This window comes from Cetorhinus maximus, chromosome 18, assembly GCF_964194155.1.
Source record: "Cetorhinus maximus chromosome 18, sCetMax3.hap1.1, whole genome shotgun sequence".
In the NCBI taxonomy this organism is placed as follows: Eukaryota; Metazoa; Chordata; class Chondrichthyes; order Lamniformes; family Cetorhinidae; genus Cetorhinus; species Cetorhinus maximus.
Window position 1 is genome coordinate 97,362,080 of NC_135896.1, and position 17,799 is coordinate 97,379,878.

General features: G+C 45.1%; 1 protein-coding gene across 2 annotated transcripts in view; it reads right to left on the reverse strand.

The window, feature by feature from the left end:
• Positions 1–937: 937 nt before the first annotated feature.
• spred1 (sprouty related EVH1 domain containing 1) overlaps positions 938–17,799 on the reverse strand; it is a 50,922-nt gene continuing 34,060 nt past the window's right edge. Inside the window, exons 4-5 of one of the 2 annotated variants that reach the window (XM_078563254.1) lie at positions 3,286–3,447; positions 938–2,202 (exon numbers count right to left, since the gene is read on the reverse strand). In XM_078563254.1, the coding sequence (XP_078419380.1) occupies positions 1,543–2,202; positions 3,286–3,447 (822 nt within the window). In that variant the 3' untranslated portion in view covers positions 938–1,542. The remainder of the gene's footprint in view (positions 2,203–3,285; positions 3,448–17,799) is intronic. The other variant, XM_078563255.1, reaches the window with a different exon arrangement.

A 17,799-nucleotide genomic window follows, 5' to 3' on the forward strand; every position in this document is an offset into this window, starting at 1 on the left:
AAAGTGACAAATGACCTCATTTAATTATATATATATTTTAAAAGGTTACGAGATAGATATAGCCTAAGAATTTAATCCATTCAGGCTCAGAATTTGGCGTCATTGTGAATATTTCAGGTATGAGTGCTGCAAGTCTGAAATACACATTGGTAACCTCCCCCAGCCTAAACGGAAATTTAAAATCAAATATTTATCTCGTCCATGCACACCTATGTACTATAGATACACATTTAAGTATGAATCATGTCTATTTACATATCCACTTCAGGGTGAGCAATGTGGGTGTTCCTACATGCACAAGTATACAGGGAAATGTAGCACCTAGTGGTTGTTTTAACTAGCTAAAAGCATTCACTTAATAATCCTAGAATAACAAATTAAACTAGCGTAGCTTAGTATCTTGCATAAAATATTCTTGAGTGTGTTTAATTTACAAAGTAAACCTGGGTTTTTCCAAAATTGCAGCTACACTGCTTCCGTTAGGTCACCGATACAAAGATAGGCCTGAAATACATGAATTGACTATGCTCCAAACTTTAGATTTTTAATACCATGATACTCAGTTATGTCAATGCAAGAAGCCATTTGATATTCTTGGACCACTAACAGAAAACTTGCTGGTTGAGCAAAAATCTTAGAAGTGTTTTTAAAAAGATATCTAAAAAAAAAATCAAAATATGCCACTAACTTGCAATTTGGTTCTCACAAAGCACACATATACAGAAAAGAAAACAGCATGTGCTTAATCACCACAATGAAAATTAGTCAACAATTTTTAGCCTTCAGAGAGAAAGATGAAAAAAATTGTTCAAACTGAAGTAAAATCTTGTGTGAATAAGTAAGCATGCATATCACAAGACATCAAAAATAAAAGATCTATCTATGGGTTCATTACATGTCAAAATCTTTTGTTTCCTGGCATAGAAGAACTGAAAGGATAAATGGTTTTATTGAGAAAGTACAAGCCATCTCAAATTTAGTTATATAGAGTTTGACACTTCACATGTATTAAATATTTCTAATTATTCACAGACTGTAAATTCATCTGCACTGCCAGTTAAGTGATTCTGTAAATGCACATAGTAAGTAAATACTTATTAGAACCAAAGCCTAAAACAAGTTGAAATCTTTCTGAACAAAAATCAAACAGTTACCTAGTGCTTTTAGTCTAACATTTCAGTCTCATCTGTGGCTTCAATGTGAGAAACCAGACCCATTAGTCAACTCAATGTACAAAACTGCAAAATGAATGCCTTCAGCATAATCACATACAGTATTCACTGAACAACCAAAAAGCAAAGAATTCTCTGCTTCACAAAACCATCTCAAGTTAGGCTGTGCATTGCAAACGATTAGACACGGTGACCTTGTGAAGTGCCACGATCATTTAAAACACGTCACTTCTCCTCGAACCTCGGAGACTTGCACAGCTCTGCAATTGGTGCTGGCTTTTAATACCAGTAGGCCAAAACCCTTGAGACCCAGGGTTGATGCTGCCTGGAGAGGAACTATTAAGCACAGCTTGGCTCCTGACTGGTCACATCATCCAGCTGCTTTGTGCTTCCCTCCACAACATCCGCACATCTCCCCACAGTGGTGACATGCTCTCAGAGGAAGATAGCAGCACATACATGGTGCAATGACGGACAAGGCTATAAGTGCCAGCCATCGCAAACAGAACTTGTCATCGCTAGTGTCACACGAGCATGGATCAGAGAAATCTCCCTCAGAGTCCGACATGCAGTGGTAGAGCATACTCTCAGCACACAGCATGCAGCTCACTTGATAAATGCATCTCTTGATGGGGTCTGGAGCATCCTGACACTGTCCTCTCTGGTTTTCCTCATGATTAAATATGTCTCGACAATATACACAACGAGAGCGTTCTCCATCTTCTTTCCTCCGCCTGGATTTTTTTGATTTTAGTGAAGGGGATGGCTGTGCTTTGAATACAATAGAACCTTTTGAATCTTTGATGTGTTCAGTTTCAATCCCTTCCACAGAAGGATATACATAATCGTGTTTTTTGGATTCAGGTTTGAAACACACATACGAGTCTATTTCAGTTTCCAATTCATTTTTTCGTACAATGGGATGTCTGTAGTCTTCATAGCCCCTAATCAATATATCCTTCCGCGGGTTTATCCTCACCACTTCATCTTCGTCCTGAAAACTGACATGCCTCGTTGATTTCAGCTTGATCTGCAAGAGATTCAACATTTTCTTCTTTAGAGGAAATTAAAACCATGTAGGTGAATGATACAACTTTGAAAGTAGAAGAAAACAATTTTTAATAGAAACCATTCTTTGAATATCTTATCCAGCCAATCCCGTGGAACTAATTTTACAGCTGCCTTGTGCAAGCGTAGTAATAGCTCAGTTCCCAGCTGAGGCACTTTATTTGCAGGAGGGTAAAGGAATCTGATTACAGATACAACCCCCCCCACCGCCACAAGCCTCCATAATGTATGCAAAACCACTAAGATTTTAAGCTTCAAGATTCTGAAATTCAAATGAAGTTTGAGAAAATGTCCTGTTCTTACTGTAATACACTATAGAATGGTTGTAGCACGGGAGGCAGTCTTTTGGGCTTGTGCTGGCGCTCTACATGAGCAACTCAGCTAGCTCCACTGCCCCCACCTTTTCCCTACCACCCTGCAAAATCTTCTCTCTTCAGGTAACCATCCAATTCCCTTTTGAAAGCCATGATTAAACCTGCCTCCACCATACCCTCAGGCTGCGTACTCCTGATCCTAACCACTCGCTGTGTGCGTGGTGGAGGTGGGGGGGGAAGAAACATTTTGCTTCATGTTGCTGATGCCAGTCCTCTGAAGTCTGTCCCCCTCTGGTTCTTGGCCCACCTGCCAACGGGAACAGTTTCTCTCTACCTACTGCTTGCAGAGCCCTCGGGATTTTGAACACCTCTGTCAAATCTCCTTTCGAGCTTCTCTTCCCCGAGGAAAACATAATCGCTGAAATCCCTCGTCCCTGGACTATTTGGAACCCTTACAAACAGCACTTTATAAAAGATGCTCCTCAGAGCACAAGCTCAGCAACACTTTTATTAGTGGCGTATCTTTCAAAGTGCAGCTTTTGTGACCACATTGATTAGTTCTTCAGGAAATAATAATCTGACACAATGGCCAGACTATGCTAAAAAATATTCAGAAGTCAATTATGTAAAACTGAATATCAAAAAAAAACACACACACATTTGTCCATTTTCCGCTCCATAAAACAGTTTCACATCTTGCAATGTACCTTTCTTCAAAAGTGAAAAGTTACCTGATTCTGCTGAACAGGAAAGTACAATCTTTGAGAACTGAATTCTTCAAATGGGGGGGTACTAACATAGCAGCTTCTGCAAGGATCATTGGTCACTACTGTGTCGTGCCGTGAAATCCGTTCTTTCCTTATCAAAGAATTGAGATCGTTTTCTTGTGCAGGCTGCAAAAAAGAAAATACAAGAAAAAAATCCTTCATTGTCCTTCAAAATAATCAGAATCTTGCAACCCTAATGGTACATTTTCAGACTGGCCAGCAGAGGTCAGCCTATCACAGGAACTGGAAAAAGTGCACTGAAACACCGTGGGTTAGATTTCCTGGGCTGGAGGGGAAATTATTGACGGCACACTGTCGGAATTTGCCATCATTACCCATCTGAAACTTGGTTGCGTGGGGCACGCGCAGAAATCCTGAGGTCGTTTCTGTCACTCAGGGCTCCGATTCAGGCTGTCATTGTGCAGCGCCCCAGAGTCAGCAATGGTGAAATCAGTAAGAATTCTCAACGTTCCCGCTCCCATGTCCCTGTTAGAAGCCCCATATAAAAAGCTACACCTTGCTCAATCGGGTGTAACTGGGTTTTTTTTAATGGTGATGGCATTAATAAAACTTGATGAATAACAGAACTGACCCTGAAAAAGTGCTTTTACAATTGTGGAGTTCTGTTAAACAATTTGACATCATGAAACAAAAACAAAAAAAAAAGTGCTGATAAAACTCAGCAGGTCTGACAGCATCTGTGGAGAGAAAGGCAGATTTAACGTTTCGAGTCCGTATGACCCTTCTTCAGAACCTGCTGAGTTTTTTCAGCACTTCTTTGTTTTTGTTTCAGATTTCCAGCATCTGCAGTATTTTGCCTTGACATCATAAAACTTATGTTTCGGCACCAAGCCACAATATAACCATTCTTCATGCTCTACAGTTACTGACCTCAATGGGTGCTTGAAAACTTATAATAAATTTGGAGTTGAATAGAGGATGTGACGAAGGAATCAGTGATCGTCACTGCTCCAAGTGTGCCTTTTTGAACTATTTTAAAAGCCTATCAAAACCATTGAGTGCACTAGAGATTCAAACTAGCTCCCAAAAGACAATGATTTACGCACTGCATTGCTTGCAGTTTATTTTCCCTCTGACTTCATCGATTTACATTTTTTGCAGCTGACAAGGGACAACTTTTATACTGAGATACTGTTCGACAGGAAATCCTCTGCCTCATCCTGCAAGTGGCCACTTTAGTTGTGGTCAGTATAGAATCTATTGGCAATGCATTGCAGACAACATGGGCCATTACAGCTGTTCCCACAGGATGAATCTAGTCCCTAATAATTACATGAATGCACCTCCAGCTGGTTTGCTGGATACCAACTGGGGGCTAGGAACCCTTGTCACATACACACCTCCAGCATCTTTGCCTTCTGCCCCAAACTTTGGAAGCCAAGAGGCAAATTTTCACATTATGGCCAAGTCACATTGTGAGCCATCAGTCAGACAGTGTGCTATAAACACGCAGTCGGTCGTTTTGTTTGCCGATCCCAAGTATCCTTCCGGGGGTTAGCAAATTAAAAGTTTGCAGGCAAGTTCCCAGCATGAATGAGTTCCTCATTTGGATCTTCAGAGGCAAAAGGATCACCAGCGGCAGGTTAATAGGGTTTTTTGGTAAGTGGGAGGGAATGTGACATGCTTATTTAGTCATGTCCATGTGTAGTACCTGTTCTACTAGATGGGCAGCCAAGAATGTTAACAGGGGTGCTGGAAATCGTACTACACATGTGCCAGAGGGGATAGGTGCGGAACAGTAACATTCTTTCAAGCTGCTAAGTTTCACTGCATAATATTTGTAGGTTTATGGTGTCAATCTTCGGTCTGAATGTAGAAGTTTCAATCAGCTCAATCTGCATTTACATCTTATTTATCTGCAAAGGATAATCACAGCCGGCATTTCTCAACCGCAGTGGAATTAACAGGATTTGTTCAAGTAGCTCACATGGCGAGTTCCTGTTTTTGGCTGGGAAATTCTAAATGCCAAGCGCAGGCTGCTTGCTTCCTCTTTAGGAAGGAGAACGCAAAATGAATCACAGAAAAGTTACTGGATACACAAGGCTCTTAGAAAGGTTCACTCCAGCCATACACATAATAACTGCACCCATTGTAAATGGTAAATAAAAAACAAATCAATATGAATAGAATCTCTCCTTGGCACAGTGCACAAGCGACAGTGGGAAAAGGAACGAGTCACAATGGATCATATTCATTAACAATACCTGTCATGACACTGCTTTTACACTATTGCTGCCAGGAGTCTATACAATAAAACTCCAACAGCAATGAAAGGTAGGAACAGGAGGGCATTGGATGATGACTGATAGTAAACAGGGCTTCCAGGAAAGAAGGTTGAAGGCAACTCGAGATTTATTTGAAAGCTAGGTGTTGCTGAAGAGACATGTTTGCTGAAGTTTTTCGTCTTGCACTCATCAGGACAAACACAAGAATGCCAAACTTCAAACAAACACGACAGTTTATACTACTGGAGAAAAGGGCGCTGATTGGTTGGCAAACTGACTCTGGTTGGCCGAGGTGTTGCCAAGGAGAAAGCAACAGGCAACTATAGGCTCCCCAAGCTCCCGTGTAATGCAAAAAAGGCACAATGCTTAAACACATTCCTATGGTTTGCAGAAAACAGGACCATGCGTGTGAATGGATGTCACTTTGAGCAAGTGCAAATGTTTGGGGAGCCTTTGCCATTGCTCTGAACGTGGCCAATCAGAGCTGACTTGTCAAACAAACACCTCCCTTTTCTCCTTGTGATAGTCTGAAATTTGACATTCTTGCATTTGTCTTGATGAGACCAGGGCGAGAAGCTTCAGCAACATGTCTCTCCACTCAACAATGAAAGCTGGATGTTAGAAAGAAACCCGCTGGTGTTAGGAAGAGCCGGTGTTATGGAAGGAGAGGCAAACAGACTGAGTGGTCTTCATCTGAGCCTCGAATGCGACAGCAAAGAGAAAAGGCCATGTGGTTGATCTGATGATTTTCGCTCTCAGCTACCCAGTCTAATTCCATCCTCCTGCTTGCTCCCCATACTCCAACTCATTCCCCTCTTAAACCCTGTTAAAACTACTTATGGACTTCCTGGAACACCACAAACCATTGTTGAAACAATTCAACCATTCTGAGCAATTCCTTTTCAAACCGTCTCTTCAATTCTTTAGTCCGTTAAATTTGTGACCTCTTACTTATTGCCTTTCTGGAAACAATGGGTCACCAGTGATTAATCCTATCATAATGTTGAACATTTACCAGGTCTCTCTAAAACTTACTTGGCTCTGTATCGCCTTGGGACATTTTTCTTTGTTAATGGTGCTATATAAATGCAAGTTGTAGGTACTGTTTACTGAAAGCAGGTGGTCAAAATGCACTTTTGTAACTTGCCATATTTGCCTTGTCTTGTGGAAGGTGAAACTCTACTGTAGCTAAGATATTAGGGACATTTCATGCCATATGCCTAATCAGTGTAAAATGCAGGCCAAAATCAGTGCGTGTTCACCAAGGCATAATATCCTTTGTTCTTTCATGGGACGTGGGCATCACTGGCAAGGCCAGCATTTGTTGCCCATCCTTAACTGCCCTTGAACTGAGTGGCCATTTCACAGGGCAGTTAAGAGTCAACCACACTGCTGTGAGTCTGGAGTCACATGTAGGCCAGACCGGGTAAGGATGGCAGATTTCCTTCCCCGAAAGGAATTTAGTGAAGCAGACGGGTTTTTAATAACATAGTTCCGATGAAGAGCCATATTGGACTTGAAACATTGACTCTCTTTCTCTCTCAGTTTGTCGAGCACTTCGTTTTTTATTTCGGATCGCCAGCATTTTGCTTTTATCTTATGCAATCTTCTTTTATTTTCTCCCCCTCCCCACAGACAATATGCATAAAAGAGAACTGGCGAGTAAAGGCAGGATAACAGCAGGAGGGCAAATCAAACTGCATTACTAGTTAAGTCAAACAGCTTATTCCCGTGCCTTAAAATATATGTAGGTACATACACATAGTTATTTAAATCAGGATTAGAGAAAAGGCTGATTTCCCTCATTCTTATAGATGCGGGCAGCGCAGTATGTTTGGGGGTGTGTGAGGGGGGTGAATAGGGAGCGGCAGAGTGTATGGAAAGGAAGAAAGAATAAAACCTTGACAGCTTGGTGAACATATAACAAAATTAAGTGAAGGAAACACATCGGTTAAAAGTGCCCCAAAAACCACAGGAATCGAGCACAAATTTTACGCCATTTAAAATAGCACCTTGATGTACGATGCTGTCGCATATTAACAAGAATGCAATTAATGCAAGAATATTAACTTCAAGACTCATTTGCGTCTACATAGTCATCAGGCTCCTACGAGCTGCAAACCAGAAGTTTCATCTTTACAATAAAAAATAAAATCCTGCAGATGCTGGAAACCTGAAATAAAAACAGAAAATGCTGGGAAAATCCAGCAGGTCTGGCAGCGTCTATGGAGAGAGAAGCAGGGTTAACGTTTCAAGTCCGTATGACTCTTCTTCAGAACTTCTTGATGCTGATGGGGTTCTTTACTTAGCAAGTGAAGTTACTTTATAACTGCCGCAAGGTACAGAGGGATCTAATTTATAATGAAGGCAGAATTGATGATTAGGACAAAACTGGAACTTCTCAACATTTGGAGATAGATGCATAGTGGCAAATAAAAGTGATAAAGAAGGCAGTAAATGAGGAATAAAACCCACGCGTTATGCCTGCCACTGTTGACTGGACAGCAACTCCTAAAACAAACATGTTTTTCCCGTAACGCTTGACATTTCTCATGTGTTGATAGATCTACAGATGTGCAACATACCCATCTTAAAAAAGGTAAGGCTCTGAAGAAATGCACCTTGAGGTCCAGTGTCGGTTATCCTTTCATTACTTTAATCACAGAATTCCCCATTGCTGTTTCTAAACCCACCAAACCAAACAGCCGACTTGTTTTTTTAAACAATTCTTTCATGCAATGTGGGCATTGCTGGCAAGGCCAGTACGTGTTGCCCATCCCTAGAGAAGGTGGTGATGAGCTTCCTTCTTGAACCGCTGCAGTCCATGCGGTGTAGGTACACCCACAGTACTGTTAGGGAGGGAGTTCCAGGATTTTGACCCAGCGACAGTGAAGGAACGGCCGATATATTTCCAAGTCAGGATGGTGAGTGGCTTGGAGGGGAACTTGCAGGCGGCGGTGTTCCCATGTGTCTGCTGCCCTTGTCCTTCTAGGTGGTAGAGGTCACAGATCTGGAAGGTGCTGCTAAAGGAGCCTTGGTGAGCTGCTGCATCTTCTAGGTGGTACACGCTGATGCCATTGTGTACTGGTGGTGAAGGGAATGAACATTTTAAGATGGTGGAAGGGCTGCCAATCAAATAGTCTGCTTTGTCCGTGATGGTGTCGAGCTTCTTGAGTGTTGTGGGAACTGCACTCATCCAGGTAAGTGGGAAATATTTGACCACACTCCTGACTTGTGCCTTGTAGATAGTGGACAGGCTTTGGGGAGTCAGGTGGTGAGTTACTTGCCACAGAGTTCTCAGCTTCTGACCTGCCCTTGTAGACACAGTATTTATATGGCTGATCCAGTTAAGTTTCTGGTCAGTAGTAATGCCCAGGATGCTGATGGCGGGGGATTTAGCGATGATAATGTCATTGAACATCATGTTGAGATAGTTAGATTCTTTCGTGTTGGAGATGGTCATTGCCTGGCACCTGTGAGGCAGGTATGTTACTTGTCACTTATCGGCCCAAACCTGAATGTTGTCCATGTCTTGCTGCTTATGGGCAGGGACTGCTTCAGTATCTGACGGGTTGCGAGAGGCACCGAACATTGTACAATCATGGGCAGAATTTTCCCGTTGGTGAGCGGGGGCGGGCCCCACACACATGCGCGTAAAATGGCGCGCGGTGACGTCAGGTGAGCGTCCTGACGTCACCGCGCGCCATTGCGATATTTCGTTGGGTGGGCGTGCAATGCTCTCCAATGCGCGCCCGCCATTAATTAACGGGCCACTTAAGGCCCTTGACACTCCAATCGCCCACGGTTTTTTGGAGCCCATGCAGTCTTCGGGTCGGCGCACGGGCAGGCGGGTAGGACACATTTGTATAAACCTCATTCACGGGTGGGATAAGAGGGCTCAGTGGGGTCGCGAATGTGCACAGTCGAATATTGATCAAAGTTACTGATACTTGCCCGTGTGATCTGCAATACTTCAAAACGCAGACCAGCTGCTTGGACTGGACTCACAACCTTCAGGTCAGCACTCTGCAGTGAGGAATGTCTTTTGGGCCTGCAGGTTTCAGGAAGCCTTCCCTTAGCCTGGGAATGGGAGCTGAACTCTCCACTGGAAACACCTCCTGAGGAGGAAGGGAGGACTAGAAGGGGGAGGAGGCCAGGAGTAAACATTCAGCCTCCAGAGGAGCCACCTTTGGGAGGTCAGGCGCAGGCAGAAGGGGTGCAGGGCCAAGAGGTTGTCCAAGGCGGAAGAAACCGCAGAAGACGCCACTATCCTGCTGCCAGGGTTTACAGGCAGCGAAGCAGCTACCTCAATATGTCTGAGGTGCAGTGCTGGAGGAGGCTCCAACTCTCAAGGGAGACAGTCAATTATATCTGTCAGATGATTGGCCCTGAGATCTCTGCAAACTGTGTGGGTGGACACCCCATGCCAGTGGCTCTAAAGGTCACAACTGCCCTCAACTTCTATGCCTCTGGTTCCTTCCAGGGCTCAGTGGGTGATCTTTGCGGTGTCTCCCAATCAGCTGTCCACACTTGTGTCAAGCAGGTTACAGACGCACTGAACTACCATTGGGACAATGAAGATGTTGATGCAGTGGCTGCGGCTGCACACAATGAGTCCAGCAGTGAGTCCGAGGATGAGCATGCACAGGGAAATGCTGAGGGGGTAGACGCTGACCCGGGCATACTGCAGGGAGGCAGGGACACCCGGGAGGCTTTAATCTAACAAAGCTAGCATACCACAGATGGACCTCCAGGACAAGCCTGGGCTGTATGCTCCTTATTCGAGACCTAAGTGCAAATTCTGTCTGGTTAGGGACTAAGGTCCTTGTTAATAAAGCTTAATGCCCCACGAAGCACAAATTACATTGTTGATCCACCTGCAGAACAAAAGAGGCACCCTCAACCATGGTGAGATGTCTGAATTTATTATTACAACCAAACAAACTTAATGAAACAAGATGAAAAACCAACTCATAAACACCTCATCTCGGGCCAACTCAAAAGCACCAGTGATAAACCCGTGGTGTGCCTAAGGTGCCTTATGTTTACGTTTCCAGGTGCTACGTCTTGGTGCTGCCCCCTCGCTGGGAGTGGTATCTGAGCCAGCCTGCTGACTCTGCTGTCCTGTTGGCCTCGATGACCTTGGCGGTCGTCCTCTGGCCCGTGGAGTCTGTGCTGGCCCCGCCTGGGAGGGAGCTGCCAGTTCCACAGCTGGCACCTCCCCAGTTGTCGCAGCCGCATCGGATGCTGTGATCACTGGCAGAGGGGAGGAGGAGCTGCCGCCCTCATCCGGAGCGCCCTGAGAGGAGCCCACAGAGACAACAGGCAGCTGCTGCGCCGATGTGAGGTTGCTTCGGACCTCCCTGCTCACTGTGGATGGATGGGCACTGAGCTGGGAAACTTGGTGCCCACACCATTTCCCACACTGGCACTGACCAACTGAGGTCAATGCCGATGTGAGGGCTTGCTGGTTAGAGCGTATCCCCAGGAAGCCCTGATGGGTCTCCTGGAGGAGCCTCTCCACGAGAGTCGCCACTCTCTCCATGGGGGACGCATGGCGCTCGGACATGAGACTCATTGCTTCGGTGATAATCCGTGTAGACTCCTCCACCACGAACACCAAGCCAAGCATAGCCTCGTGTATCTCCCCAGATGCTCCCGCACACCCAGCCGCATTTCCTGCAGCTGCTGCATCGCGGACGACTCCAGAGGCGCATCATCAGGCACCGACTGGGCATGTACCTGGTCCCCTGCAGCCCTCCGACTGCTGGCACCATGGGCACTCTCTGTCTCTGCCAGCTCCTCCAGCGACTGTGAAGTGCCCTCACCGCTGTGCCCCGGGACACTAGCTGATGTTCTAATTCCCACCGAGGTGCTTGTACTTGCGCTGGTGCCTGCCTGGCAGAGATGGTGTGACGCTGGTGAGACCTCAGGGCCCTCAGGTGTGAGAGGGGTCCCCTGCTGCTCCTCCTCCCGGCCCTGCTCCGCTGATGCTGAAAGGAAGAACAAGGACATTGAATCAGTTAACGTGGAGACAATGTCAAAGTGCATCCCTGTCCCCCGGATCATTATGCGCTCATCCTTCCATAACCAATGGTCAAGCCATGTTGCAAACTTCAATCACTGAACATTCAGCACTGCCATGGCTGTTGGGAGAACAATGGTGACCTCACTGCTGGGCAAACATACCTGCCTGTGGCACCCCCGCCTCACCAACACCGGTGGACCTGGGCGCATGGCACCTCTCCAGATCCAGTGCCTCCTGCTCAAAACTTTTGAGAATTGCTAACTGTGCCAGGCCGCCACCAGTCCTCACCCGCTCGGTGGCATTATGTACATTCTTCTCCTGAAAAGGAGAGAAGAGCGTTGATTAGTGCTAATTGTACCTGGACTCTCTTCACGCACGGCCCAGCCCAGCCAGAGTGGGACATTGCAGGGCTCCAGTGCCTCCTCACCCAGCTGCTGCCGAACACTCACATCAGGCACCACATGGTCTAACCTTCGATAGCAAGGAGGCGCAGGCACGTGGAGCGCAGAGGACAGCAGATCGATCGGTGCCAATGCCACCTTGAAGCTCCCCTCCCAGCATCTCATCACCCTGACTTTGACATGTCCTGGAGTTCCAGCACTGCGCCCAGGTGCAGCTCCTCCAGGTTGTCCCCAGAACAGTCATGTGGGTTTCAGTGTATCACATGTTGCAGGGGCAGAACTCATCTCTTCACCACCCTCTCAGGGTGACCTCGGCATGGGCAATATCTGCTGACCCACCCAGCGAAGGGCACATGCTGTCAATGATTCAATGCACTCAGACTTGGGGGGGCACCAGGGGGGAAAGCTGACCTGCTGGGTTAAGTGACCAATGCCAACATGGTACTCACCCTGCCAAAGCGCAACAGGTCGTTGAAGTGCTTGCGACACTGGATCCAGGTGCACTGCACCACGTCGCAGGAGCTCTCCACCTCCACCACCTCCTCCCAGGCACGTTTGGTCATGTTGGGGGGGGGCCTCCTCCTCCCGTCCTGGGGTATCAGGACCTCCCGCCGTGTTGCCACCTCCTCGAGGAGGGCAGCAAGGCAATCATCGGAAAAACGAGGGGCACAGAGCCCCCTGCCCTACCCTCCTGCCTGGCCTGCTCACCAGCAGCGCCCTGGGGAGCCCTTCCACTGGCCGTGATTCACAGCCTCTGAAAGGCTGCAGCAACTTTTTAAAACAGGCCATCGGGTCACCATTGGACCCGGTGGTCATTGCAGTCCCGCCGCCGCCCGCCCACTCCCACTGTCCTTGGGAGCTGTGATTCATGCTGGGCGGGCTTTAATTGGCCGGCCCGTGTAAAATGGCAGCGTGGACCCGATCACAGGCGGCGATTGGGTCTGCGGCCGCCCATGTCCACTCTGCACCCCCCTCGCCAGCCAGAAAATTCAGCCCCATGAGTGAACATCTTCTCTTCTGATCTTGGAGTGGACGTCATTGACGAAGCAGCTGATGTGGTTGGACCTCGGACACTATCCTGAGGAACTCCTGCAGCGATGTCCTGGAACTGAGCTGATTGTCCTCCAACAGCCATCTTCCTTTGTGCTAGATATGACGCCAACCAGTGGAGGGCTTTCCCCGATTCCCATTGGCTTCAGTTTTGCCCAGGATTCTTGGTGCAACACTCAAATGCTGGTTGATGTCAAGAGCAGTCACTCTCACCTCTCTTTTGGAATTCAGCTCTTTTGCCCAAGTTTGGACCAAGGCTGTAAGGAGGTGTGGAGCCAAGTGGCCTTGGTGGAAAAATCACAGGTAACAATTACATTTTCATACTGCTGCAGACCCAGCTCCTTTGTGTAGCTCATCCCAAACGATATGGGAACCACTGGATTAGGTTTCAGGCTATATTATCCACAGGTCATTTGACCATAAATCGCAGTGAATCTTGCTATCACAGGTGGACTATATTAAGGAATACAGAGCGCTCTTACAAATGAATATGAGCAGTGCGCTCCGACAAGGGAATAACAAAGAGTTGAGAAAGCTTATCAATTATTAAATTGAATGCGCCCTTCTCTGCACAATAAATAGTAGCATGGCCCAGGGATTGTAACAGTGAGCCTTTGTACCTAGGTACTGTCCCCTCCACAAAGAAACTCATCTTTGACTCCTCCTCCTTGTCCAAGCAACCTCTCTTTCTACTCCAAAATCCTTGCACATGTTGCCTACCACATGCCCTTCTTTCCCACAAGTCCATCTTTGAACTCCTGCCAATCAGATTTCAGCCCTCAAAACCCCAAATGACATCCTATGCACTCTGACATCGTAAACTGTCCCTTCTCATCCTTCTCAACCTGTCTGAAGCCTTTGACCACACCATCCTCCTAAACTGCCTCTTCTCCATTGTCCAGCTGAGTGAGACTGTCCCTACCTTGTTCTATTCCTATCTATCCAATCACAGCAAGAGAATCACATGATGAATTATGTTATGATCCAGTTAGGAATCAGTAACTTTTTGTTTAAGTAGACAAAGTTTGAATTCCCACTAAGAGAATAAAGCCTCAAGATTCCATGGTTCTAAGCAAACAAAATAAACTTTATTATACAAAGTCAGAAAAGTAAAACAATTTACAATATCTAACTTATACTCTCAGAATTAACATGAAATAAACATGAACTAACAGGCAAACTGTGGTCGATCACACCACACTGCACATTAAATGGCAGATGTGACCAAGACAAATCCCACAGATTTCTCAGCAACGCACCCAGGTGTCAGTGACCACCGAGAGTCTCAAAATCTCATTAAAACTATCTCCCTCGCGAAGGATTTCAACTACTCACTTTCAAAGGTCTAGTCTCTGAATTTCCTCAGAGATCGCTCCAACTCGAATTGCCTCAAAGATCACTCACCTCCTGATGGCTCAGTCTCTTCTCCTGAGACTGCGTTCCATGGGATTCCCAAAGCTGTGCTCCCACCTCTAATTACCAGCACACTTCCAACTCTTTGACAGACTGCTATCTTCACTAAGCTGGCACTGCCCTGGGTTCCTCCAGTCTCCCGGCTGCGCTGAGCTATAAAGGCTCCCAGGGCTTCTCAGAGCCCTAACTGCCTAGCACAGAACTTGCAATCTTCTGCCACCTTCTCAGCTTCCCAGGACTTTGCTGAGTCTTAACTGCCTGGAGCCTGTTAACAGCTCCAAGGGCTTCTCTGTGAGCTGCAAGCCACACAAGGTCCAAATTGCAACCAACCCCCTGTCCCAGCAAAAAGACAAGCACATTGAAACCAGAAGCCTTCTTAAGATCCACCAATCTCCATGACACATGGCCTTTCATGATTTCCTGAATGCGTTTAAATTAATTTAGCCCTAATGCCCGAAACATCTTTCTGGACTGCACTTCTTTGCAAACAGTATAGACATCATGTCTCCAGTTAAGTAAGCCCACCAGCTGTTTTAAGGCTCTTCTATTCTGACACTATTAAACAAACGTGGATAACTTCTGAGTTGCCATTTTCTTTTGGGCGTTCTGGCAATCTCTAAAGCCCAGCACTTTAGTTACTTTACCTTCACAACAACAATCTTCCCAAAGCTAAACATTACCTCTAAAATATTAACATGAATCATGGGCGAGATATTCTTCACACTTCCCAATCCGGCAATGCCTCCATTCTGAAATGCTCATCCTTATTTACAAACCGCTCGCTTCCTCCAGCCACAAAACTGTCCAAGACTACTGCTTTCCTCCGATTCAGTTCGCTTGCATATAGCCCTTTTCATTGTTCCACCCGTGAAGACTGCGCCTACAGCAGCCTCGGCCCAAGCGCTGGAACTTGCTCCCCAAGTCTCTCTGCCTCTCTCCTCTCTTTCCAGACCCTCCTTAGAGCCCATCTCGTTGCCCAATGCTTTTGGTCACCTGTCCTAATATCTCATTAATATAACTCTCATGTCAAATTTTGTTTGACAATGCTTCTGTGACAAGCCTTGGAATGTTTTACTGTGCTAAAGGCATTGAATAAACGCAAATCATTCTTGTTGATGTTTTATGTCAGCTCTTGAAATGGACAACATGCCACTATATGAATTCTTTGTTCTTTAAGAAAGGTAGAACATAAAAAGCGCCAAAGCAGATGAAATTTTAAAAAAAATCATACTCGCCTATATTATAGTATAGTTGTTAGTGAGTTTTTACACTTAGTCTGAAAAACAAACAATGCAATTTACAGCTATCGAAACAGGGCTCACATCAACTAGGTACATTTTTAAAAACTAGTTCTGATGATAAGTTTTTGACCCGAAACGTGAACTCTGCTTTACTCTCTCCACTAGCCAGCGGATCGTTTCCAGAATTTTCTGTTTTGATTTCAGATATCCAGCAGCCACAATATTTTGCTCTTCCTTTCAGAGCTAAGCTGGGTCAGACTCTTAAAACAACTTCGCTGCTGCCGCATGCTTGAGGGAAAGAGCTCTAAGTTGGCACGATCGGAGCTCAGCCCACCCAGCTGTCAATCACGGCTGCTGTCACGAGGCAACACCTACCCCTCTGATACCGAACCACAAGACTCAGACATCTACTCATAACTAAGCTCTCCACTGTTAGAATGAACTAAAGCAACACCTTGACCCTCAAATATTGCAAGGAGCCATCTTTTTACCATTATATGCCTGGACTCACTGTACACAAAAATTCTCCCACTGGGTGGTTAATGAACACCTCAATACCTTTAATACTAATTCCAGATTGCTGGCTTATTATTGAGGAAGGAATGTTCAATTTAACATCACAAAAACATCAAATTTGGAAAAATCCAGCTCAGGCAAAATTAATTTGCCTTAATTTTCCATTTGCAAAAAGAAGCAAGCACATGATGAGATCAAGTCCAATTTATCCCTTCAACCTCCATTGAAATTCATCAACATGAAAATTTGCCAGCGTCAGCCTCCCCCTTCCCAATTCCAGTCACCTTGGCTGAGAACTGGGGAACACTTTCAACTAATAATTTTAAAAAAAAATCTGAGAGGCCCCTCATTATAAACTGCAACTTTATACACCGTTCTATGTAGTGTATGCAATTGTTGCATCATAATGAAGATGGATTTTAGTTAAAATTTGGAGTACTTGATCAGGTTTTATTTTCCTTTCTTAGAAAGGATTTCAACCATCAAAAAGAACGCAAAAGCTACAAATGGAATAGCAGCAAATATTGATAGGCCAATTCTTCAGGAAACAACCCTGGTCCTTTAATGACTTGGCCTTTGACCTTACCATGCAAGGAGTTCATAGGCTTCATGGCTTTGTTCTATATTGATTAGCTGAAGAAATAGTTCAAACTGCACAAGTTTACAATCTGGTTAACTAGTATTTAGTGTATTATCACACTCATTCCTATCCATTTTGTTGGAAACATACTTAAACATGCATTTTTGTATCATGTCACTCACTGCCTTAGCCGGGGGCCCATTTCCTGTTGTTTATCAAATTAAAGACAATTTTCCAAATTTGCAATTCATTTAAACTAGCAAATGGGAATTGCATAATGCATGCACACATTTATGCATAAGCAGGCTGCAATACGGACATTTTTATAAAGCAGCTGAGTGCCTACAAACTGCAATCACCACCCACATTCTGTGACTATATTACTCTGCGCTGACAAAGGTTGGCGAGTTCTGTCTGTAAAAAGCAACCCATGGCAGCTTTTATGTAAAACGGAAATCTGGCTTTCGCCCAGCTGCTGTTATAGTAATTACTGTCCTGTGGTTGCTAAGAGATGTTTCCTATGATATTTTTTCCTTCAAAGTACTAAAATGGATGATGGGTAAAAGTAATAAAATTGATTCCAGCTGTAAAAAGTTGGGACACAAAAAAAAACAGCTGTAAGAAAAATGGGATCGAGACTTTGTTACCCTTCTTCAAAGTATCAGATCTTCCTTTTCCCCTTTTCTGTAGACTTGACTTCAAGAAGAAAATCATTAACAGCTTTTAAAAAAAAAGGTTCTGCTTTTATTATAGCTCCCAACACGATCTGGTAACAGGAAAGATTAGTGGAACATACTTCCCTCAAGCTGCTGGATTCTTATATTTTACACGCTATGAAACAAGCTGCGTTATTCAGGGAAATGTAAAGAAGCTGCTACTTCAGCATTATCAGATTAATTAGGAAGTAGATACCAATCTATCCATATTCAAATAAAGTCACTTAACACATCAAATTCAAATATTCAGGCAATAGTCACCGAGAGATTATTGTGAACGATTTGGA